At 27.5% G+C, this 24,954-nt stretch overlaps 1 protein-coding gene across 1 annotated transcript in view; it reads left to right on the top strand.

The window, feature by feature from the left end:
* The window catches only part of LOC117182002 (sodium leak channel non-selective protein), a 35,747-nt gene extending 19,650 nt beyond the window's left edge, over nucleotides 1-16,097 (top strand). Inside the window, exons 19-26 of the mRNA XM_033375021.1 lie at nucleotides 1,504-1,721; nucleotides 2,115-2,338; nucleotides 2,550-2,686; nucleotides 7,412-7,548; nucleotides 11,483-11,633; nucleotides 11,712-11,798; nucleotides 14,990-15,164; nucleotides 15,919-16,097. Of these exons, the coding sequence (XP_033230912.1) occupies nucleotides 1,504-1,721; nucleotides 2,115-2,338; nucleotides 2,550-2,686; nucleotides 7,412-7,548; nucleotides 11,483-11,633; nucleotides 11,712-11,798; nucleotides 14,990-15,164; nucleotides 15,919-16,097 (1,308 nt within the window). The remainder of the gene's footprint in view (nucleotides 1-1,503; nucleotides 1,722-2,114; nucleotides 2,339-2,549; nucleotides 2,687-7,411; nucleotides 7,549-11,482; nucleotides 11,634-11,711; nucleotides 11,799-14,989; nucleotides 15,165-15,918) is intronic.
* The last annotated feature ends 8,857 nt before the right edge of the window (nucleotides 16,098-24,954 follow it).

Below are 24,954 nucleotides of genomic sequence, written 5' to 3'. Positions count from 1 at the left end.
CCGGAATAAAGTTTGCTTTACCCCGTATCCTAAGTGACTTTACCACTTACCCTTCTTGACTTCACCCCGTACCGTAGCCGGCTTTACCCCGCAACTTAGCCGACCTTATCCCGTAGCCAAGCCGACTTTACCCTGCATCCTACCAGCCTTTGCCATGAACCTTAGTTGCCTTTATCCTGCAGCCCAGTCTACTTTACCTGTTGCCAAGTTCGCTTCACCCCATATCCTATGTGACTTTACCACGTAACTTAGCCGACTTTACCCCGTATTCTACCCGTCTATACTACGTACCCTAGCCGACATTGCCCTGAAACACTATCCTACTGTATCACGCAGCGCAGTTGACTTTACCCAGAAGCGTAGTCGATTTTACTTCATAGCCTAGTCGACTTTATCCCCTTCTTTAATCCCGCAACCTAACCAATTTTACCAGGTGCCCTAGGGGAAGTAGAGAAAGTGTGGTAGTGGAAACAGGGAGGACGAGTGGCTGAGTGGTTAGTGGGTAATGTCGAGGAATCTGAGGAAGTGAAGTAGGAGGTAGGGAAAATTATGAGCGAGAAAGTTTAAAAAGGGGGAATATGTGAGGGGAAGTACGGAAATATGGGTTATTAGGATATCGCAAGCAGGGGAAATAGTCGAAAAAGAGAAAGAAGGTGGAGGAGGACGTAAGGGAGGGATTGTAAAGGAATGGACAGGAACTAAAGAAAGTGATAAATCGGGCAGTGAAAGGAAGGGAATTATATGAGGGAGGGGGAGTGAGGTAAGTGAAGGAGGAGAATTAGAGGCAGTGAGTGGATGAGTGGGGGCACAGGAGTAAATGAAGATGGTCAGTTGAAGGTAATAAGAAGGAAAGGAAGTTATTATTATAGTAGATGAATGGAGATAAAGTAGGGGAATTAATGTATGGGGAGGCGTGATGAGGGGAATTATATGAGGGAAGGGAAGTAAGGGAGGTGAATTAGGAAGAGAATGTGGGTGAGTAGTGGTGCGGATGTAAATAGAAAGGGTCAGGGTAGAAAATCCATGGAAGTGTCATCGAGAGGAGTAGGATTATAAAGGGTGCGTGTGGGAAATATGTGAGGAAACTAGTGGCAGATTTTGTGGAGAGGAAGTAGGAAAGTGAAGGTGATAAGAAGAAGAAAAGTAGAATAGATAAAGTGATGGGAAAGGAACTAAGGAAAGTAACAGGAGGAGAAGTAGGACAAGTTGGATGAAACAAGAGGGGAAGAAGAGGATTGAAAAGTCGACTAAGAGAGTGGAAGTTGAAGTAAGAGCAGGGATAATAGGGGAATAGATGGGAAGCAGAAGTGACAGATGGGAAAATGTGAGAAGAATTATAAAAGGACGAAAAAGTAGGCAAAAGGAAAGAGAGTAAGGCAGGGAAAGTGTGGAAGTGAGAGATTTTAACGTTTTAATTGGCGTCTAAATGGGCTACGAAACCTTTTTTTGCTTAACTTTTTTTATAGTATAGTTAATAAAAATACAAATATTAATATTTTTCAGAATGATTTATCGTATGTGATTGGTTTCATGGTTGTAATCCTACGATTTTTCACCATCACTGGAAAACATACAACCCTGAAAATGTTGATGCTGACAGTTGGAGTTTCAGTCTGCAAAAGTTTCTTTATCATCTTTGGAATGTTTTTATTGGTATTCTTTTATGCCCTGGCTGGAACAATTATATTTGGAACCGTTAAATATGGTGAAGGAATAGGAAGGTGAACACTTGTTGCTTTTAAACAATTGTAATCCATTGCAGGGATTAAAGTACGAGTACAAAAAGAGTTCCATAAAGATGAAATAGTGAAATTCTTTCATAAAGATTTAGGAATATTATTAATTCAATTTTCAATCTCCAAGTTTTTAAGTTTTTTTGTTAGTAAATTTCAAGAAAATCCAACTTAAAACTTTACAGTTCAAATTCGAGATTACTTTACGGTCCGAAATTTCGTGGGATATTAAAATGTTTTGTTTTCAAAGGTAGTATATTCAAAGAGAAAAGGGGAAATTTTTCAAAAAAGAGAAAACACATGAAAATAGGGGAAAGACTGTGATCCGTTTCATTGTACAATAAAATTTCGGATTTCAACTCTTAATACCCTCATTTTCAGAAGAGCAAATTTCGAATCGCCTGTAACAGGAGTTGCAATGCTTTTTCGAATTGTCACGGGCGAAGACTGGAATAAAATCATGCACGATTGTATGGTTCAACCACCCTATTGCACGCCTGCCCCAAATTATTGGGAAACAGACTGTGGAAATTTTCACGCCTCCTTGATTTATTTTTGCACTTTTTATGTCATCATTACTTACATCGTTTTGAATTTACTAGTGGGTGTGTATTGATACAAAATAATTTCGATTAATTATCGTGCATGACCGAAATTAGAGCCACTGTGAAGTTAGCTGACAAGCGCAGCTCGTCTCTCACCTGTGAGAGCTTCAGAGGCGCTCGGCAGCGAACTTCACAGTGACGCTGATCCGCTCCTTGATTTATAAAACTCACAAGCGAATTAAATTAAGTTTATTATTTTTAATTTTTCCAGCTATTATCATGGAGAACTTTTCCTTATTTTACTCGAATGAAGAGGACGCGCTATTGTCATACGCGGATATCAGGAATTTTCAGAATACATGGAACGTAGTTGATATTCACCAAAGGGGAGTCATTCCAGTCAGGCGGGTACGTTATTCATATGATCAAGAAACTAATCCCTTTAGATCCAGTTATATAATTTTTATTAAATCGTTCTTAACATATATTTTTTATTCTGAAAAATGGAATTATATTTCACCCTTGACCTCTGACCTCTCACCGTTTTCACCTTCCATTTCATATCTAACCTTTTACCCGTGCCCTATGACCCCTAGAATTAAATTCCTGTCCTTAACCCCTGCAATCTAGTATATTACTTCTAAAATTTGACCTTTGACCTTTCATATATGACATCTGACCTTGGCCCTTGTCCTCTGAATCCTCACTCTTTTTCTCTGCCTCTTCAGATTTAACTTCTGACCTTTCATATATCACCTTTGACCCCTGTCCTGTCAACCCTCGTATTCAACTTCTGACCTTTTACCCCTGAACTTAATCCTGTAGTTCACACTTGAGCTTAAGGATTCTTAAAAAAAATCCGACCATGGCCCTTGAACTATGACGCCTCACTCTTTATTTCTGCTCCTTCAGGTTTGAGTTTAGCCCTTTCATCGCTGTCTTTGTCCATTGACCTTTGACCCTTCAGCTTTGTTTTCTGACCTATGACCCCTTGCATTTAAAACCAGAACTTTGACCCGTAAGCTCTAGCTTATAATTTCTCATATTTGGGATATGAAATTTGACCTCTGGCCCCAAATCTTTGACTCTATACTGATCTGAATTTTGCTTTTAACTTCTTATTTCAGGGTGGCCACAAAACTTCTTTTTGAAAATTCCTTAATTTTTTTCTGACAAATTTTTTATTTTCCCTTCCTGTTAAGCTTTAACCCATTAACGCATAAAAGGGCGATTTTTTATGCTTTTTTCAACCGCGATTTTAAATGTCAATCCGATGGTTAAAAAAATTGAAACAAGTCATATTCGATGTAAAATATTCTGAACTTTCGATTGGTGCCGGCGTTCGATTTTTATAATTCTTGAATTTTCTTCGTCCATGGAAGCTAACCTTCAAAATCCATGTATAGATTTTTTCAAATTCAAGATGGCAGCATCCAATATGGCGGCTTAAAGCCGACAATTTTTCGCTTATTTAAATATTTGTCTTATTGTTTCATTTAAAAAAATGTTTGATGATGAGCGTTTATCAAATTGCGTATACAGGTGTTTTTTGGGTCGCTGGTACGTTATGAATCTGTTATCAGTTTTCACAAATTCGAGATGGCGGATCCAATATGGCGACAAAAAATTTCAAAATTGTTCAATTTCTATGAAAGTCGGTATACAGGGGTTTTTTGTTTCGCTGATTACGAGTCCATGATCAGTTTTCACAAATCCAAGATGGCGGGTCCAATATGGCGGCCAAAAATTCGAAATTGTTCCATTTCTATGAAAGTCGGTATACAGGGGTCTTTTGGGCCGCTGATTACGAATTCATTAACAGTTCTCGCAAATTCAAGATGGCGGATTCAAGATGGCGGATCCAATATGGCGGCAAAAATTTCTAAATTGTTCAATTACTACAAAATTCCGTTCAAAGGGTCTTTTGGGTCGCTGATTACGAAACCATTATCTGTTTTTACAAATTCAACATAGCGGATCAAATATGCCGTTCAAAATTGTTAAAATTAGTGCAGTATTGATGAAATCTGATATACAGGAATTTCCGAGTAGCTTATTACTGAATGCACTTATGTACACTGTACCATATTAAATGTACTATTGCACAGAATATACAATTTTTGTCAAAACATATTTATAGGAAGAAGTACGAGCCTTCTTGTGTACTTATCCTGAGTAATTTTTCTTGTGCAAGTCATATAGGTTACGTGTAAATTTTCATCTTTTACATTATATTTATTTCTGATTTACAAATTATTTTTATCCATATACAAATTATAACGGTTACTTCCTAAAATAAAATACAACAGTTCATTCGTTTGTTTACAATTTTGTTTGTAAACAACTTTTTACACGACATTTTTATGTAAGTAGTACATAAAAGTTTTTCCCGTCAAAAAGAAATGTCTCGTTGTTCAAAGCGTCCCTGATATAGATGATTTCGGAGATTCTGATTCTGAATCCCATTCTGAATCTGACACTGAGTTAGATGTTGAATCTGATTCTCTTAATTCACATGAAATTGATAATACACTTACAGTCTCATAACATTTGTAAAAACAGAAAATGGATTCGTAATCAGCGACCTTAAAAAAACCCTGTGAACCGAATTTCATAGTAATTGAACAATTTTTGAAATTGTTGACCGCCATATCGGATCCGCGATATTGAATTTGTAAAACCTGATCATAGATTCGTAAGCAGCGATAAAAAAAAAACATGCATACGCAATTTGGTAAGCATTCATCATCTAAAAATTTGTAAAGAAAAATATCGAAATAGGCACAAAATTTTCGGGTTTAAGCAGCCATATTGGATGCTGCCATCTTGAATTTGAACAAATCTATACATGGATTTTGAAGTTTAGCCTTCATGGACGCAAAAAATTCACAAATTATACAAATTCAACGACGGTTTCTGTGTAAAAATATGAAATGAAAAATTTGTGTCATTCGAAATTTCGTGTTTTTTGTTAAATAAACAAATAAAACTTTGTTAATATGAACTTTTTTCAAAATTCTGACAGAACCAATCGAAAGTTCAAAATATTTTATATCGTATATGACTTGTCTCAATTATTTTTCCCATCGGATTCACGTTTAAATAGGGAAAATAGTGTGATTTTTTTCAAAAATTAGGAAATAAATTATTTTAAATCAAATTAATGTAAATACCAAAAAACGATTTAAATTCCTGAGATTTCAAGTCGATATATATATTGCATTTTAAACAAAAGAATAAGTTTTTCAAGTTATAAAGACGATTGTTTAAAAAACATTGGGGTTTTTAGCCCGAAAAGGATTTCAATAAAAACTTAAATTTTCTACCGAAATAGAGGAAATTGCTAAAAAATGGTTGAATATTCAACCCGAAAATATGAACTAAAAAAAAGTTGATTTCAAATAAAGAAATTAATTTTAAACCAAATAGTTTAATTTTCCATCCGAAAAGAAATATTTTCTAGAAAACAGATGAACTTTTAACAAAAAAACTTCATTTTTAACCAAGAAAAACTAATTTTCAACAAAAAAAAATTACTTTTCCACCCTAAATAATATCTATCAAAAAGAAAGAATTTCCAACAAAAATTTATCTCAATCAAACAATTGCATTTACAAACAAATATTTTTAATCTCAGCAAAAAAGACAAATTATTTAATAAACAAGTTCAACATTTAACCAAATGTTTTTAACCAAATGTTTTTAACCAAATGTTTTTAACCAAAAAAAAACAAACCCAACAAAATTTCAACAAAAAAGTTAATTTTTCATAAAGAAGTTAATTTGCAACCAAATAGTTGAATTTTCTATCAAAAAACTTTAAACTTTCAATCCAAAAAGAAGAATTATTTTTAAGGCAGTGGAATTTTTGACTAAAAAATACAACTGTTAAACTAAATAAATAAATTTTCAAAAAAGTAATCAAATTTTTAACCAAATAGCTGAATTTTGAACTTACAAATATGAATTTGCAACTAAGAAGATTACTTTTCTAAAAAAAAATTTCAACAAAATATACGCATTTTCAAACAAAAAAAATTATGTTTCAACATAGAAGATTAATTTTGTACTTAAAAAGAAAAATTTTCAACAAAGTACATGAATTTTCTAGTTATAGAGAATAAATTTTTAACCAAAAATGAAATAGTTAAATTTGCAACAAAAGAGGTGCATCTTTAAAAAAATAATCTTTAGCAAAGTAGTTCACAGAGCTTAATATGAAACACAGTTGTATAGTTTAATTTTCAAATCAAAAAGAAGAACTTTTTATAAGACAGTTGGATTTTTTACTAAATAGTTTAATTTTTCAGCCTAAACGACAAAAAAGTTCATTTTTATCGTTGAACGATTACTTTTCTAAAAATAAAAATTAGGTTTCTATTGAAAAAAACGAATGTTCAATAAAGCAGTTGAATTTTCGTCCAAAAAATATGACTACTTAAAAAAATAAATACATTTTTAAGAAATTAATAAATTTTCAACAAAATAGTTGAATTTTTAACCAAGTAGCTGTGCTTCGAATTTACAAAGATAAATTTTCATCCAAGAAGATTAATTTTCTACTAAAAAAAATTTGCAATAAAATATATGAATTTTCAAACAAAAATATAAATTTTTAACAGTGAAGATTAATTTCCTACCAAAAAGACCAATTTTCAACCAAATAGTTGAATTTTTAACAGATCAATTTTCAAATTAGAAAAACTTATTTTTGAACAAAATAGTTTAATTTTTAATCAATTAGGTGAATCTTAATAAAAAATGCATTTGGACAAAGTAGTTGGATAGGTACTATTAATTCCGTTCGCATTTCAGGAAAAAACGCGAAAAAGGGGGAAAAAGAGGAATCCTTTAGAAAAAGAGAAAATATGTAAATAGGGGAAAGAGTAAGACGTCTGCATTTTTAATAGATAATCTTTTATGAATGGAAATAACTATAATCATTTATAAATTTTTAATTATTTATTCTCGACAGTTATTCAAAGTCCCTCTTAAAGAAACTCCTTGACTTTTAACATTTTTTGTTTTTTTTTTCAAAATGAATTCCCTGAGTTTTCTTTGATATCCAGGTTTTCCCTAAATCGCGGCCACCCTGTTATCTGTAGCATGTAGTAAAACGGCAGTCTGTTTTAGGTGAAATTTATTCTACGACTATTGAAAGGTAGACTAGAAACCGATCCTCAAAAAGACAGATTACTTTTTAAGTACATGTGCTATGAACTTGAACGGCTGCACAACGGTGAGGACGTTACATTTCACGATGTCATCAAGTGAGTCTTACCTAATCGAATTTGTTTTTATCTTTCATTTCTCAAAATTATAACAAATAGTTGAATTTTTCACAATAAAAGAACAATTTTCAACGAAACAGGATCAATTTTCATCAAATTAATTAAATATTTGGCCAAAAATTGTTTAATATTCAACTAAAAATTTGAATTTTTAAACAAAAGATTAATTTTCTACAATAAAAGACGAATTTTCAGGATATTGCATTTAAAAACTTATTTTAAACAAATCAGTTAGATCGTCAATCAAAGAGATCAATCTTGAAACAAAAAAATGCATTTTTAGCAATAGTTTAAGTTTCAATCAAGTAATTGTATTTTCAACCAAATTAAAAAAATAGTTGAATTTTCCACAAAACAGTTGGATTTTCAACCACAAAAGAACAATTTTCAACGAATCAATTGCATATTTATAAAAAGGATTACATTTTTAACCAAAATTAGTTCAATAATTAATCGAAAAAAATTATTTTTAACGTTAGTTCAACTTTTAACCAAGCAGTTGAATTTTTTACCCAAATAAATTACCTTTTAACCAAATTTTTGAATTTTCTTCAAAGCAATTAATTTTTTAACCAATAATAGTTCAAGCATTAGTCGCAAAAATGAATTCTTAAATATAAAGATGAATTTTCTACCATAGAAGACGAATTTTCAACAAATTAAATTAAAAAACATTTTTACAAAAAAAAAAAAAAAACTAATTGTCATCCGAAAGGAACAATCTAACCAAAAAATTAATTTTTAACAATAGTTTAACTTTCAGGCAAGCGGTTGAATTTTTTCCCCAAAGATACGACTTTTTAACCAAATTTTTTAATTTTCTTCAAAAAAATAAAATTTTCAATCATTAACCGAAAGAATGAATTTAAAAAAAAAAAGATTATTTTTCTAGCATAAAAGACGAATTTTCAACAAATTAGATTAAAAAACTTATTTTCAAAAAAACATTTTTTCTGGCGAAATAATTGAGTTCTTTACCCGAAAAAAATATTGAATTTTTAAGCGAAAATGGTTCAACATTTAAAGAAAAAGATGAATTTTTAAACAAAGGATTAATTTTCTACCATAAAAGATTATTTTTTAACAAATTAAATTTTCTAAACTTATTTTCATTCCAAAAAAGCGGTTTTTCGAAAACAAAAAAACAAATTTTCTATAAATTGTTAAATTTTCAACTAAATAGTCAAATTTTCAACCAAATCTTCAAATAAATAAAAATTATTTTCTAACATTAGTTCAACTTTCAAGAAATTATTTAAATTTTCAACCAAGAAAAATTACCTTTTAACAAAATAGTATAAATTTACCTACAATAGTTTTTTTCTACTTACTCACATTTATTTACCTTTGATTTCTCAAAAATGATTTCTATATGAAGAATTATATTTCCAATGATAGGATGTCCTACCGAGCAGGGGACATCACAAAAGCACTTTAACTAGAAAATATTAATTTTCAACCGAAACAGTTCATTTCAAAACAAATAGTTATGTGATGAATTTTTCACAACATTTTTGAACTTTAATACAAATAATCACATTTTTAACCAAAAATATTTCAATATTTAATAAAGTAGATGAATCTTCAAACAAGAAGAATAATTTTCTACCAAAAAGACGAATTTATAACAATAACATTTTAAAACTTATTTTCAACTACAAAAAAATGGATTTTCAAGCAAATTAATAAAAGCCAAACAAAATAGTTGTACTTAATAGAATTTGTTTTATTGTTTAATTTCTCAAAAATGTTTTCCATATGAAGAAATATATTTCCAACGTTTTTATTTCCACCAAAATAGTTGAATTTTTAACCAAAAAGGAATAATTTTTAGAAAAATTGTAAATTAAATAAAAAAGATTAAATTTGTAACCAAAAATAGTTCAATATTTAACCAAAAAGATTAATTTTTAAACAAAATTTTTATTTTACACCTCAAAAAACGAATGGATCAATTTTTAACTCGGAATTTTTAACACAATAGTTCAATTTTTAACCGAAAGGGATTAATTTTTATAAAACTTTTGAATTTTTAGCAAAATAAATCGTTTTTTAATCATAAACATGACTATTCGAACAAAAGATTATTTTTCTACCATAAAAAACGAGTTTTTAACAAGCAAAAATAGAATTTTATACAAAATAGTTAAGTTTCCAGTGAAAGAGATAAATATTCAACCAAAATAATAAATTTTTAACATAGTTCGACGTTCAACCAAGTAATTCAATTTTCAACCAAAAAAGATGAAATTTTTACAAAATAATTAAATTTTCAATCAAAAATAATTAAATATTTAACCAAAAAGATGAATATTGAAAAAAATCTTTTTTTCACCATAAGAGATGTTTTTTCAACAATTTACAATAAGGAAAAACTTATTTTAAACCAAAAAATTGATTTTCAACCATAAAAAAATTTCAATAATATAGTTAAATTTTCCAACAAAGACACTAATCTTCAACAACAAATTATTTTTAACAGTAGTTCAACTTTCAACAAAGAAGTCGAATTGTAAATAGAAGAGATAAATCTCGAATAAAAAAAAAAATTTTAACAATAGTTCAACTTTCAAAAAACTAATTGAATTTGTAAACAAAAAAGATGACCTTTTAACAAAATAATTAAATTCTGCACAAAAAATAGTACAATATTTGACCAAAAAGGTGAATTTTCAAAAAAGGTTGTTCTATTATAAAAGGCGAATTTTCAACAAATTACATTTTTTTTAAACTTATTTTAAACAAAATTAATTATATATTCAAGAACAGTAGATTTTTCAGTAAAATAATTAAATTTTGAACCAAAAATAGTTTAAAATTTAACAAAAAAAAAATTAATTGTTAGAAAAGATTATTTTTTATTATGAAATACGAATTTTCAAAAAATTAAATTTAAAAAATGAAGTTTTAACAGTAGTTTAAATTTCAACCAAGTAATTGAATTTTTTAACAAAAAAGATGACTTTTTAACAAAATAATTAAAGTTTGAACTAAAAAGTTGAATTTTCAGAAAAAATATTACTCTATTATAAAAGGCGAATTTTTAACAAATTACATTTTTTTAAATTTTATTTTAAACCAAATTATATATATTTTCAAGAACATCAGATTTTTCAGCAAAATAATTAAATTTTAAACCAAAAATAGTTTAAGATTTAACCAAAAAAAATTAATTTTCAGAAAAGATTACTTTTTATTATAAAATACGAATTTTCAACAAATTAAATTAAAAAATGAAGTTTTAACAGTAGTTGAAATTTCAACCGGAAATTTTTATCAAAATGCTTTGAATTTTCAATGAAGCGGTCAAATTTTCAAACAAAAAGATAAATCTTCAGTGAAAAAATGATTTTCAACAATAGTTCGACTTTCAAACAAGTAATTGAATTTTTAAACAATAAAGATGACTTTTTAACGAAATAATTAAATTTTGAACCAAAAATAGTACAATATTTAACCAAAAAGATGAATTTCAGAAAAGATTATTGTTCTATCATAAAAGGTGAATTTTCAACAATTTACATTTGAAAAAAAGTTATTTTAAACAAAATTAAATATATTTTCAAGAACAATAGATTTTTCAGCAAAATAGTTCATCTTCAACAACAACAAAAATGAATTGTTAATATTAGTTGAAATTTCACAAGCAAGAATAACGCACTTTTAACAAAATACTTTGAATTTTTCATAAAATGGTCAAATTTTCAACCAAAAAGATCAATATTTAACAAACAAAAAATAACTTTTAACAATAGTTCAAATTTCAACCGCGTAGTTTAATTTTCAACCATGAATTCTGCTCTTTTTACAAAATAGTTTGAATTTTCAACAAAATTGTTTTATTTAATACAATTTGTTTTTATCTTTGCTTACTAAAAAATTATTTCTACATGAAGAAATTTATTTCGAATAGCATGTTGTCCTACCGATCAGTGGACATCCGAAAAGCACTTCAACTTGAAGAATTGCTTGCTCGGGAAGAGTTTGAGTACATTATCGAAGAGGAAGTGGCAAAGCAAACTATCAGAACGTGGCTTGAGGGATGCTTGAAAAAAATTCGAGCCGTTGGGGTGTGTTTTAGTCTCAATTTTTTAATTTAATAATTAGTGAATTTCTTACTTAAAGTGTTTGATTTTCTTTAGAAACAACAAAATAGTCTCATCGCTGGTCTGAGAGCGACCAATGATGCACTTCAGCAACAAGATCATTTGGAAGAAAAGGCTAAGGAGGCGACTGTGGATCATCGAGAAGAAGAACCCGAACCAAAAGTAATTATTTCTAAATTTAATTTAATAGTAGACATTTAAAAGAGAGAGAAATACCGATTTCATAGACCAAAACACTACCAAAATAGGGGAAATAGGGTGATTTTTCACGAAAAAAGGGGAATAAATTGTTTTAAATCAAATCAATGTAGATACCATATTGAATTTAATATGAATTGTACAGTCAAGAAAGACAAAATTTAACAATTTTGAATTTTCAAGCAAGAAAGAAAAATTTTCTTACAAATATTTGAATTTTGAAACAGAAAATATGTAATTTAAAAAAAAAGTGCATTTGAAACCAAATATTTAAATGTTCTACTATAAAAGACGAATTTTCAAGAAATTATGAAAAATTTTTTACAAAAAATGGAATGCTTAAATTAACAGTTAATCAAATTTATTTTCAACAAAAAAAAATGTTAACCAAAATTTTAAGTTTTAAACCGAAGAGATGCATCTTCAACAACAACAAAATAAATTTTAACAGTAGTTCAACTTTCAAACAAGCAGTTGTGTTTCGAACAAAGAAAAATGACATTTGAACAAAACACTTGTATTTTTGACAAAATAATTAAATTTATTTTTATTATAATTAAATTTAAAGAGAAAATGGCTAATTTTCTATCCAAAAAGACAAATATTCAAAATAGCAGTTGTGTTTCAATCCAAAAAAAGATCACTTTTTAATCAAATATATCAATTTTCAACAAAATGGTTGAATTTTCAACAAAATAGTTGGATTTTTAAAAAGTAATTTTCAATAAAATTTTCAACTAGAAAAGTTATATTTTCAATAAAAAAAAAGTATACATTTTTATCCAAATAATCAAAAATAATTAAGTTTCAAACAAAAAAAAAAGGTTGCTTTTCTACCAAAACCTGAATTTTCAATACAAATTTGACTAATTTTCCACACAAAAAGATCAATTTTCAACCAAATGATCTTATTTTCTATTAAAAAAGATGAAACTTTAACTAAAAACCAATTAGTTAAATTTTCAAGTTAAAAAATCGAAATTTTTAGAAATCAGTTGAATTTTCAAAAAAAATTGTCTGCAAAAAAAGACGAATTTTCAAAAGAAAATTATATTTTTTTAGTCAAGAAAGAAGAAAATTTCAACTAATTTGTTAAATTTTCAATTCGAAAAGGGCAATTTTGTACAAAATATGTAGTTGAATTTCGAGCCCTAAAATATGAATTTACAATAAAAAAGTGCATTTTAAACTAAATAGTTAAATGTTCTACTATAAAAGACGAATTTTCAAGAAATTATATAAATTTTTAACAAAAAATGGAATGCCTAAATTAACAGTTAATCAAATTTATTTTCAACAAAAAAAAAATTTTAACCGAAAATTTTAAGTTTTAAACCGAAAAGATGCATCTTCAACAACAACAAAATAAATTTTAACAGTAGTTCAACTTTCAAACAAGCAGTTGTGTTTCGAACAAAGAAAAATAACATTTGAACAAAACACTTGTATTTTTGACAAAATAATTAAATTTAAAGAGAAAATGGCTAATTTTCTATCCAAAAAGACAAATATTCAAAATAGCAGTTGTGTTTCAATCCAAAAAAAGATCACTTTTTAATCAAATATATCAATTTTCAACAAAATGGTTGAATTTTCAACAAAATAGTTGGATTTTCAAAAAGTAATTAGATTTTGAAGAAGGGAAGACGGTTTCTCTACCAAAAAGGTAAACTTTCTATCCAATAAGACAAATTTTCAACCAATTGAATTAACCGAAAAAAACTAATTTTTAACCCAAAAAAATTTAATTTGAAATCCAAAAAGATAAAATTTTTATAATCCAATAAAATTTTCAACTAGAAAAGTTATATTTTCTATAAAAAAAAATATACATTTTTATCCAAATAATCAAAAATAATTAAGTTTCAATCAAAAAAAAAAAGGTTGCTTTTCTACCATAACCTGAATTTTCAATACAAATTTGACTAATTTTCCACCCAAAAAGATCAATTTTCAACCAAATGGTCTTATTTTCTATTAAAAATGATGAAACTTTAACTAAAAACCAATTAGTTAAATTCTCAAGTTGAAAAGACGAAATTTTTAGAAATCAGTTGAATTTTCAAAAAAAAAATTGTCTGCAAAAAAAGACGAATTTTCAAAAGAAAATTATATTTTTTTAGTCAAGAAAGAAGAAAATTTCAACTAATTTGTTGAATTTTCATTTCGAAAAGGACAATTTTGTACAAAATATATAGTTGAATTTCGAGCCCTAAAATATGAATTTACAATAAAAAAGTTCGCTTACAGCCAAATAGTTTAATTTCTAACCAAAAAGGAAAACCAAGAAGAGTATATTTTTACCATAAAAGATGAAATTTCAACAAATTACGTGAATTTTCGAAATTTCTGAATTTTTACTCAAAAAGGTGACTTTTTCACCAAGAAGAATAATTTCTACAAGAAAAATTAATTTTCAACAAAATACATGAATTTTCAAATAAATAGTAGAACTTTCAACTAAAAAAAATAAATTTTTAACGCCAAAAAGAATTTTGAATAAAACAGTTCAATTTTCTACAAAAATAGTTCAATTTTTAACACGAAAATACGAATCTTTAAGAAAAATAATATTTTTTAACAAAAAAGTTACTTTTAAATCTAACAGTTGAATTTGTGACCAAAGTAGTTGAATCCTCAATCCTAAAAGACGATTTTTCAATCCAAAAAGACAAATTTTTTATAAAACAGTTGAATTTTCAGCTAAAAAGAATGACTTTAAAAAAAATGGTGTCATTATTAACTGAAAATGATGAGCTATTAAAAAAGTTGTTGAATTTCCAACAAAACTATGAATTTTTCACCATAATAGCAAAACCTTCAACGAAAATTATAAAAGGAGAAATTTCAACAAAAAAGAATGCACTTTTAAACAAAAATAATTTAATTATCTTTTTGGATTCTATAAATTCAGTTCGTATGTAATCGGAAAAACGAGGAAAAGTGGAAGTTTTTTGGAAAACATGACGAAAAGAGAAATTTTTTGAAAAAGTGAAGAGGGAAAAGAATATGAAGTTTGGAAATATTAATTTTTGTCCAATTTTAACTTAATTTGAAAAATATAATCAACCCAAAAATAAATATAGATTAAAAACGATATTCCCTTTGTTCTTCAGGATACCGAAGGTCTAAGACACAGAAGTAAAAAACCAGTTGTTCTTCCAAGATCGGACAGCATTGGAAGCGGATCAGGAAGAAAATATCTTGCTCCTACTTTATCTGATCCGGCCTCAGTGAGGTCTGATAAGGACAAGATTGGAGCCTCTAAAAAGAGGAATAATAGACCTCCACGTGAGTTAATTTCCAGTATGTTTAGTTTCAAAAAATCACAACTTAACGTATTTTCAGACTAGAAGAAACTATGAATTAAAAACTTTTTTAAATAAACATTTTTCTGAAGAAATTTCTTCTCCTTCGCTCCGCTGGGAATCGAACCACATGTCTCCCGATTGCCGGCCGAGTGCTTTGGCCATTAAGCTACTAGAGAAAACTCTAGTAGCTTAGTGGTACAAGCATTTTCACTGTTGTCGATAGATATCTTCTCCTTCGCTCCGATGAGAATCGAACCACAGGTCTACTGATTGTCGGCCGGGTGCTCTTACCATTAAGCTACCAGAGAAAAATGTAGTAGCTTAGTGGTAAAAGCATTTTCATTGTTAGCGATAGATATCTTCTCCTTCGCTCCGCTGGGAATCGAGACACAGGTCTTTCGATTTCCGGTCTGGTGCTCTTAACATAAAGCTACTAGAAAAAAATCTAGTAGCTTAGTGGTAAAAGCATTTTCACTGTTGTCGATAGATATCTTCTCCTTCGCTCCGATGAGAATCGAACCACAGGTCTACTGATTGCCGGCCGGGTGCTCTTACCATTAAGCTACTAGAGAAAAATCTAGTAGCTTAGTGGTAAGAGCATTTTCATTGTTGGCGATAAATATTTTTTCCTTCGCTCCGCTGGGAATCGAAACACAGGTCTTTCGATTGCCGGTCTGGTGCTTTTACCATTAAGCTACTTGCAAATTATTTAAATAATAAATTTATTCTTACAGCCATAGTTAAAAACAATTTGCCCCACGTGACAGAAGGAGCTGAGCAGATTCGTCAGCCTAAAGAAGTATTCAATCTAAAATCATCTCCTCCCAAAGTGACCAACATCGTAACAGAAGTTCGCGATTGGTGGCGAGAGCAATTAGCTTACAGTAGTGACACCAGTGACGATGACTTATGAACCGAAAAGTTGAAATCTTGAAGATCTAAATCAAAAAAAAAATGAAATTCAAGTTTATTCCGACACTTCTCACAATTCAGGTCTCGAAAAACTAGAGTCTAAAAATGGAATGTAAATATATCCCTGGAAATTTAGAACAGGGTTGCTACAGATTGCCAATTTCGAAATGAATTTTTTTTAGGAATGAAAATAAGCTTCATTTACAACAGATTTAAAAATGTAACTAAGCAATGGATTTTTCAACCAAAAATGCGTTTTCAACCAGGAAGAATAATTTTCTACCAAGAGAGACGAAGTTTTAACAGAATACATAGAGTTTCAAATAAGAAGATAATTTTTATGTTTAAAAAATTGATTACCTATGAAAAAATACGAGTTTTAAACGACAAAAATGAATTTTTACTGAGAAATGAAACAAAAAATATTATATTCTTTAAACAAAAACAGTTTAATTAAACCGTAGAATACGAATTTTCAACAAACTAACTGAATCTTCAACCAAATTAGGTTGATTTTCAACCTAAAAAAGGAAATTTTCAACCTAAAAAAGGAAATTTTCAACAAAGAAATATTTTTCATTTGAAAAAGAGAAAAAAAATGTATCCAAAATCTTGAATTTTAATCAAAATAATTTAACTTTCAACCAAAAAGATACATTTTCAACTAAGAACATTAATTTTCTACCAAAAAGATGAATTTTTATCAAAATACATCAATTTTCCACCAAATAGTTGAATGTTTTAGAAGCAAACAAAAATAGATTTTGAAAAAAAAATGGAATAATTACATTTACGGTAGAAAATTGTCAATAAAGAAACGAATTTTTCACAAAATAGTTAAAATTGTAAAGAAAGAATTTTCAACTAAAATTATGAATATTCAACAAAATAAATTAATTTTTAACCAAATATTTGAATTTTGGACCTAAAAGATACATTTTTAAACAAGAAGATTAATTTTTTGCCAAAAAAAAGACGAATTTTTAATAAAATACATGAATTTTGAACCAAATATAAAAATTTCAAATTATAAATTTTTAACCAAACATGGAAAAAATGGTTTTAAAAAAAGAATTTTCAACAAAAACGTCAAATTTTTTACTACAGAGATGAATCTTCAATAAAAAAATATGAATTCTTAACGAAAAGTATAATAATTTCCATCAAAAAATATTTAATCAGAAACAGTTAATAAAGAAAAAAAATGTGATCCAAAATGTTGCATTTTTAACAGAAAAACAATTATTTACAAAATTGCTGAATTTTCATTAAAATAATTAAATTTTCATCAAAATAATTTAATTTTTCACCAAATAGATAAATATTTAATTAAAAATATGAATTTTCAACGAAGCAAGTTAATTTTTTTCTACAAAAGACGATTTTTTAATAAATTACATTAAAAAATTTATTTTCAACAAAAAAAAATGAGACAAATCTTAAAATTAATTGAATTTTCACCAAAAAATATGAACTTTGATCGAATTACCTGATTTTTAACCAAATAATTGAATTTTTAGCCACAGAATGGAATAATTAAATTTTCGGTTAAAAAGTTAATTTTCAATAAATAAACAAACTTGCAACAAAATATTTCAATTTGTAATCAAAGAATTTTCAACGAATATGATGAACCTTCAACAGAAAATTAATTTTTAAACAAATAGTTGAATTTTCGACTAAAAAGATAAATTTACAATCAAGCAGAATAACTTTCTATCAAAAAATTTGAATCTTTTAAAAAAAAAAAGTTTAATGTTTGAACCGTGAATATGAATTTTCCACCAAAATATTTGAATTTTTATCCAAAAACATAAATTTTCAAGCAGTAAGATTTATTTTCCACAAAAAAATGATTTTAGTCAAAATACATGAACTTTAAATCAAATCGTTGAGTTTTTAACAAAATAGTTCAATTTTCAACCGCAGAATTTTTAATTAAAATGATGGATCTTCAACAAAAGTAATTAATTTTTAACCTAATAGTCGAATTTTCGACAAAAAAGACTAATTTTTTACAAAAAAGTGGAATTTCCAACTAGAAAATAAAAGGTTTTCAACTGAAAATGGAATATTTATATTTCCAAATTTAAAAAAAAAAATCTTATTTAAACCAAACAGTCGAATTCGACCAAAAAGGCGAATTTTTCTGCAAAACATTTGAATTTTCAAATCGAAATGAGAATTTTCAACTAAAAGGTTATATTTTTCAACCAAGTAGTTGAATTCTTTATCAAAAGAGTTCAATTTTAAATCCAAACAGACGAATTCTTAACAAAACAGCTAAACTTTTAAAGAAAAATAATTACTTTTTAACCAAAATTGTCAAGTTTCCCAGAAAATAATCAAATTAACTTCAACTTCAGTTTATCCTGATGTTTCCTGACCAATTTTTAATTTCCTGACTTTTCAGAATGCCCTAAACTGCAGCAACCCTGTAGAAAATGGTTAATATTCATCGCCTACTAAAAAAAAAATGAAAGAAACGAATAATAGACCAGGACTGAAAACCCACTTTAGCTAGAATTTTTATTTTCTAGAGCGTGTGAGAGGCATCATGAAACGATTTTTAGACCCGGGTTTCTCTGGCGAAGGAGTGTTTCTTTTTCACAAAAGCTCAGGTGTAATATCGATGGCTGTTAAGTTTGTACTTATTACGATAATTTCGGATGTGTGCATCGAACTAGAGAGAATGATAATTAGAAAAGTTAATGTTTGTAAGATATATAGGAAACTATATAAAGTAGTTATGTGGATTTTTTACAAGAGCCAGATATAAATACGAGATATTATTAATTAATTAATTAAAGGAATCGACACTGAAAATGAAAAAAAAAACTACAAGTACAATGTGAATAGGATTCGAGTCAACGAGCCTTGAGACGAGGATTTAAAATGAAAAATTAGCGATCTTAAACACCTAACATCAACCAAATTAGCGTTGCGGTTTATTTGGCCGAATTTATATGAAATTTTGCAAGCCTGTGAAGAAAAAAATATGTATATTGAAGTTTTTTACTAAACTAATTTTATTTTAATATGGTCCAAGCAGAGTCAAACTAACTTAAATAATCAATTTGATGATTTTAAATTAGCCATTGAAGGGCACTCTTCCGTGAAATTACATAAAGAGCATACTGGGTGTTAGATACCCAAGGGTATTCAAACGTGTACTGTGCCGACGGTATTGATGGTTTTTTACAAGAAAATGAATTAATGATGTTTAATTTATCTAATTTAAGGAGAAAAAGGTTTCATAACAATTTTTGAAATTTAGAGTAGATAAAAAAATCCTTTATGGAAAAAAAATTAAAAAATGACTTCTTTCACTCTAAAATTCATAACTTTTTAAGTTTTTGATATTTTTACTTAAAATTTTACTTGAATAATTTCAGAAATACGGCGCTGCAAAAATAAAATTAGTCTTATAGTGTTCGTTCCAAAGAAGGTATTTATTCTAAAAAATAAAAGCTTCAATTCAATGAAAAAGGAAACACCGTACTTTGCGTGATTAATCGAATTTATTGATCTTAAACTACGTATAAAAATAATAAAACTAAAAATTATGTGAAAATGACATATAAAAATAGATTTTCATGTAATTTGTTAATCTGGCGCCATGTATATAAGTCGCTGGGTGTTATACACCCAGTATGCCCTTTAAGGTTTAAATATTTCCAACGCATTTTTTAATTCAACTTCGAATTTCAAACATTTGAGGTATATTATGGTCACGAAAAAAAAAAATATATATATAATTTTTCATACTCATTTTTATTAATTGGATGAGATCAAGTTTATAAGGGGCCTTCCATGAATCACGTTACCAATTTTCAACCAGTTGAATGAAACGAAATAAAATTCATTTTTAACAAAATAATTGAATCCTCAACCAAAAAGATAGATTTTCAATAAAAAAACATGCATTTTAAACCAAATAGTTAGATTTTCGATTAAAAAGGATATTTTTTAAACCAAAAATTGAAACGTCAAATTTTCAGTTTAAAAAATTCATTTTCCACAACAACAAAAAAACATTTTCAACCGCTTTAATTCAACCAGAACAGACGTCCAATTATCAACTTATAAAAAATAAACTACCAACCAAAAATGGTAGCATTAATTTTTTAACTAAGAAAATGAACTTTCCACCAAAAATATTAATTTTCTACTACAAAAGGCGAATTTTCAACAAAATCGTTCAACTAAAAAATATGATTTTCCAAAAACAAAATAAATTTTTTACCAAACCAAAAAATTGTAAGCAAAAAGATTTTAATTTAAAACAAGAGAAACGAATTTTCAACTAAATTGTTCAATTTTCAATTAAACACGTCACAACGAAATTTTTGAATTTTTAAGCCAAAATGCGGAACTATATACAAAGAAGATGAGTTTTCAACCCGAAATATGAATTTCCATCAAAAAAATTAATAATCTGCTAAATAGTTTAATTTTCATAAAAACAATTTTAATTTTCAATCAACCAGTTGAGTTTTAAATAAAAAACTGAATTTTCAACAAAATAGTTGAATCCTCGACCAAAACAGATTAATTTTCAACCATACAGTTAAATTTTTATCAAAAAGGATGAATTTTTAACCAAAAAGAATAATTTTCTATGAAAAAATACGTTTTTTTATTAGAAATATCAATATTCATCCAAAAATGGGATAGTTACTTTTTTAGTGAAAAAAACTAACTCTCAACCAAAGATAAACGAATTTTAAACTAAATTGTTCAATTTTCAATGAAACACATCGCAACTAAATTGTAGAATTTTTAAGCCAAAATGCAGAACTATCTACAAAGAATTTGAGTCTTCAACCCGAAAATATGACTTTTCATCAAAAAAATTAATTTTCTGCTAAATAGTTCAATTTTTATAAAAAATATTTTAATTTTTAACCAAACAGTTCAGTTTTCAACAACAAAAAATTAATTTTCAAGCAAAAACACGACTTTTCTACCAAACAGTTGAGAATAGTTGAATTCTCGACCACAACAGATTATTTTTCAACCAAATAGTTACATTTTTAACCAAAAGGATTATTCTTCAATCAAGGGAATTAATTTTCTGTAAAAAAACACGAATTTTCAACTAGAAAATATCCATTTTCAGCCAAAAATGGAATATCCACACTGTTAGTTAAAAAAATTGACTCTGAACTAAAGAGAGACAAATTTTCAACCAAATAATTAAATCTTCAACTAAGGAGATGAGCTTTCAACGTCTATGCAGCGGCACTAGTAGTAACTTTGTTCTAGTTGTTTTGACTGTTAGAAGCTTTTTAATATTTCTCAAATATCTAAGGAGAAATGGTTTCGGTTTTATTTTCAGAGAATAATTTTAATTTTTAAATATTTTAAAATGTGGGTTAAAAGAATATGGAAGACTTTGAAATAATTTTTTTTTAATATTTCAAGACTGAAACATTTCTTAGGTAAACGGAATTTTGTCAGGGTGTGAAAAAAGTTCTTAAAATTCATAGGGAATTTTCAAATGATTATTTTGTAAGGAATTTCAAGAGAAACCCGAAAACAGATCACAAAACATTTTGAATTATTTCATAAAATCTTTAAAAAGTATGAAAGATTTTAAGGCAAAATTTGGAATTTTGCCAGATTACATAATTTTAGAAAAAATTTGAGTCGGTTTAAGAGATATTCAAAAGTTTTGAAACGATTGCAAAATAATTAAAACTTGTAAAGATTTTTAAGAATTTTATCAAGTTTCATGAGAATGAAAGATATTTTTTCAGGTTCCTAAGAAAAATTAAAATAATCTTTTATTTCGAAAAATTAATTTGAAGAGATTATTTGAAAAGATTTTAGAATATTTCAAAAATGGTCAAAGAAGAATCGGAAAGATTTTAAAGCAATTTTTTTTAATTTTGCAGAATTAATAAAAAAATGCAGGAAATATTTTAATAATGTTTAGAAATTAGAAGGTTTAAAAGGTCTTTAAAAGAATTTCGAAAGTTTTGAAGAGAATAAGCAAATTTTCTTAAAATTAATGGGAAAATTTAGAAGATTTTAAAGTAATTTTTTTTTAATTTGGGATATTTGAAAATTTTGAGAAATATTCGTGTTAGTTAAAAATATTTTCAGGAATTTAAGAAGTTTTAAATAGATTAGAAATATTTTAAAACTCGGAAACTTTTTCGAAAATGTATCAAATATTTCTTAATTCCTTCTCAACTTCTAAAATTTTCAAACATCTTTTAAAGGCACTTGAATTTTTCATAATATTTGATAAAATCCTCTATAATAAAAAAATTTCTAGATTCTTTTTCAACAAGCTTGAAATAATTAAAAATCTTTTAAATTTTTTCAAGGATCTTATATAGAAAAAAAATATTTTAGGATTTATCATATTCCTTGTTTGTCATGTATAAATATAATAATTAAATTTATTATATAGTAGCATTATATTTTAAAACAGCAATATAAAAAACAATTAGTTTTTCATCACCATATTTAAAAGTGTTTGAATATTCGGGACTGACACAAAATAACGAAAAAATGAATAACTAAATCATAAATTAGCAAGAAAAAGAAATTGCCGAATTATAAAATAAATGAATTGTTAAATTCTCATAAATATTTCTATTCCTGAAATTTAAGTTTGACGAAATTTAAAATTTGCCGAAAATAATTTATAAATTATTAATTAATGATTAATTAAATTGTTTGTCTGATTTATAATTCTATGAATACCCCATAAATTAATAATCAATTAACTATGTTCAGCAGTTCTAAATTTCGAGATTGAAATATTTATTTGAACTTAATAATTCGTTTATTTTAGAAGTCGGGCTTGAATTCGGTGAATTTTAGTTTCGGATATTTTTAAATTCGGAATTTTATTTTTTTTCAATTAAAGATCTTGTCGTTATTTCGAAATTTGTAAAATTTTATAGTTTGATAATAATATATGTATAAAAAAAATGTTCATTCATTTGTGTAATCGTTATTTATTTTTTTATTATTTTTTATAAGTTCTGAATATCCATGCAATTTTTTTGTTTGAATTATGTCAATTATACCGGGTTTTCCTATATTAAAGAAAATAATACGCAAGTACATAAGTCTCATTTACTACCTGACTCTGCAATATGAAGAAAAATGATTTTTAAGGGTTTCTCATATCTATTTTGTAATTTTTATGCATTTTTCCTATGGTACAGTATGGTTTTGTTGAACAAAGTTACTACTAGCGCCGCCAAAAGTTGATATTTTAACCAAGAATATTAATAAACAAATTAATTTTATTAAATTAGTTCAACTTTCAACGAGGTAGTTGAATTTTTCACCCCAAAAGATGACTTTTGAACAAAATAATTAAATTTTCAACAAAATACCTAAACTTTCAACCAAAAAGTAGAATTTTTAACTAAACCAGATAATATCCTAATTAATAATATAATAGTAAGCTTTAAAAAAAATAGTCAGATTTTTTTTTGTGGTTTTTTATTTATACTCAGTTCGCATTGAAGCAAAAAAAAACTATAAAACGGAGAAAAAGAGGAAGTTTCTAGAAAACAGGGAGAAAAAAGAATTCCTTAAAAAGCAGAAAAGAGAGGGTATTTTTTGGGCGACTCTCTCTGCCTCCCCCAAATTGGGAACGTAACTTATGGACTCCTGCTCTGCCGAATTAGAACCACTCTTCCCTACCTATTTTTAGATTCATTTAATTTGATCGAAATGTATCAAAATAGTAGGAATCAGCCTGTGAAAATAAATTAAATTGCATAATTTCATGAAAATTTGGTCCTATTTTAAAGAGACGTCGAGTGAAAAGAATCAAGAGAACAAAAAACATCAAAAAGATAATAATCGAATACCTGGAGTGTACAAGAGAAGTGGATACGTCGCCTTAGATATTTTCCTAGATAGTTCCGAAGGAGAATTTTGTTGACTTTGCAACAATCTTCGAACGATCTATTTTTCACGAAAGTCGCCGTCCGTGATTTATTTGTACAGCTTCGTGAAAATTGGATACGATGTATCTACTGTATTATAATAATAAAAAAAATCGTTGTTGGAACAAAAAAAGTTACGCGAAAGAGAAGAAAGATTGAGACAAAATTTTCGGAAAAGACGAGACAAGTATTTTGGTGATTGCCTAAATGTTAGCCAAGGGAAGATCCCTGTGAAGTTTCACCCGCAATATAAAAAAATTAATTTTTTCTTTCGTGTTCTAGCAGTACCTCTTCTACATGTAGAGAGTTCTTGATCAGTTTTAGCAATATTTCTGAGGTCTAAAGCATCAAAAACTAACTTTTCGAAAATGGGGGGCTGATTTGATATTCCACCATTTTTGCAAAAGTGAACTTTTTTTTTAGAGTTCTGAATAGATTTAGCATTGTTCTAGAGTTCCTAATGCATTTGACAAATAGTTTCGTTCTCTAAGAATAGGATAAAAAATAAATTTTTCACGAATTTCTCGCTTAGGGTTCCAAACGTTCTGATCAGAGTTCTAGAACAGCCTATCCCCTCCAAGAAGAGTTCTACCAAAAGTCTTTTTACACTTTTCGATCAAGTCAAAATTCAAAGAACCACGAAAGTTTGAAAAAGAAATTTTAAGTTCCAAAATCTCCCTCTTCCCAAAAGATTTCTATCAAAAAGTATTGTGACACTTTTCTATTTAGTAAAAATTCGAAGAACTCCGGCACATGCAACGTTTTTAAAACTAAAAATTTTAAGAGTTCCAAGATCAGAAATCTTGTATCTCACAAATTTTAGTTCCAAAAATATTACCTCCCTTAACGTCCTCTAGTTTTTGTAAATTTCGCCTTAATCTAAAAATGTCACAGGTTTATTTGACAGATCTTCTCTAAGAAGGGGGGGGGGGG

This window comes from Belonocnema kinseyi, chromosome 10 (assembly GCF_010883055.1).
Source record: "Belonocnema kinseyi isolate 2016_QV_RU_SX_M_011 chromosome 10, B_treatae_v1, whole genome shotgun sequence".
Taxonomy (NCBI): domain Eukaryota; kingdom Metazoa; phylum Arthropoda; class Insecta; order Hymenoptera; family Cynipidae; genus Belonocnema; species Belonocnema kinseyi.
Note: the sequence above shows the minus strand (reverse complement) of the source record. Positions and strands in the feature narration are given on the sequence as shown.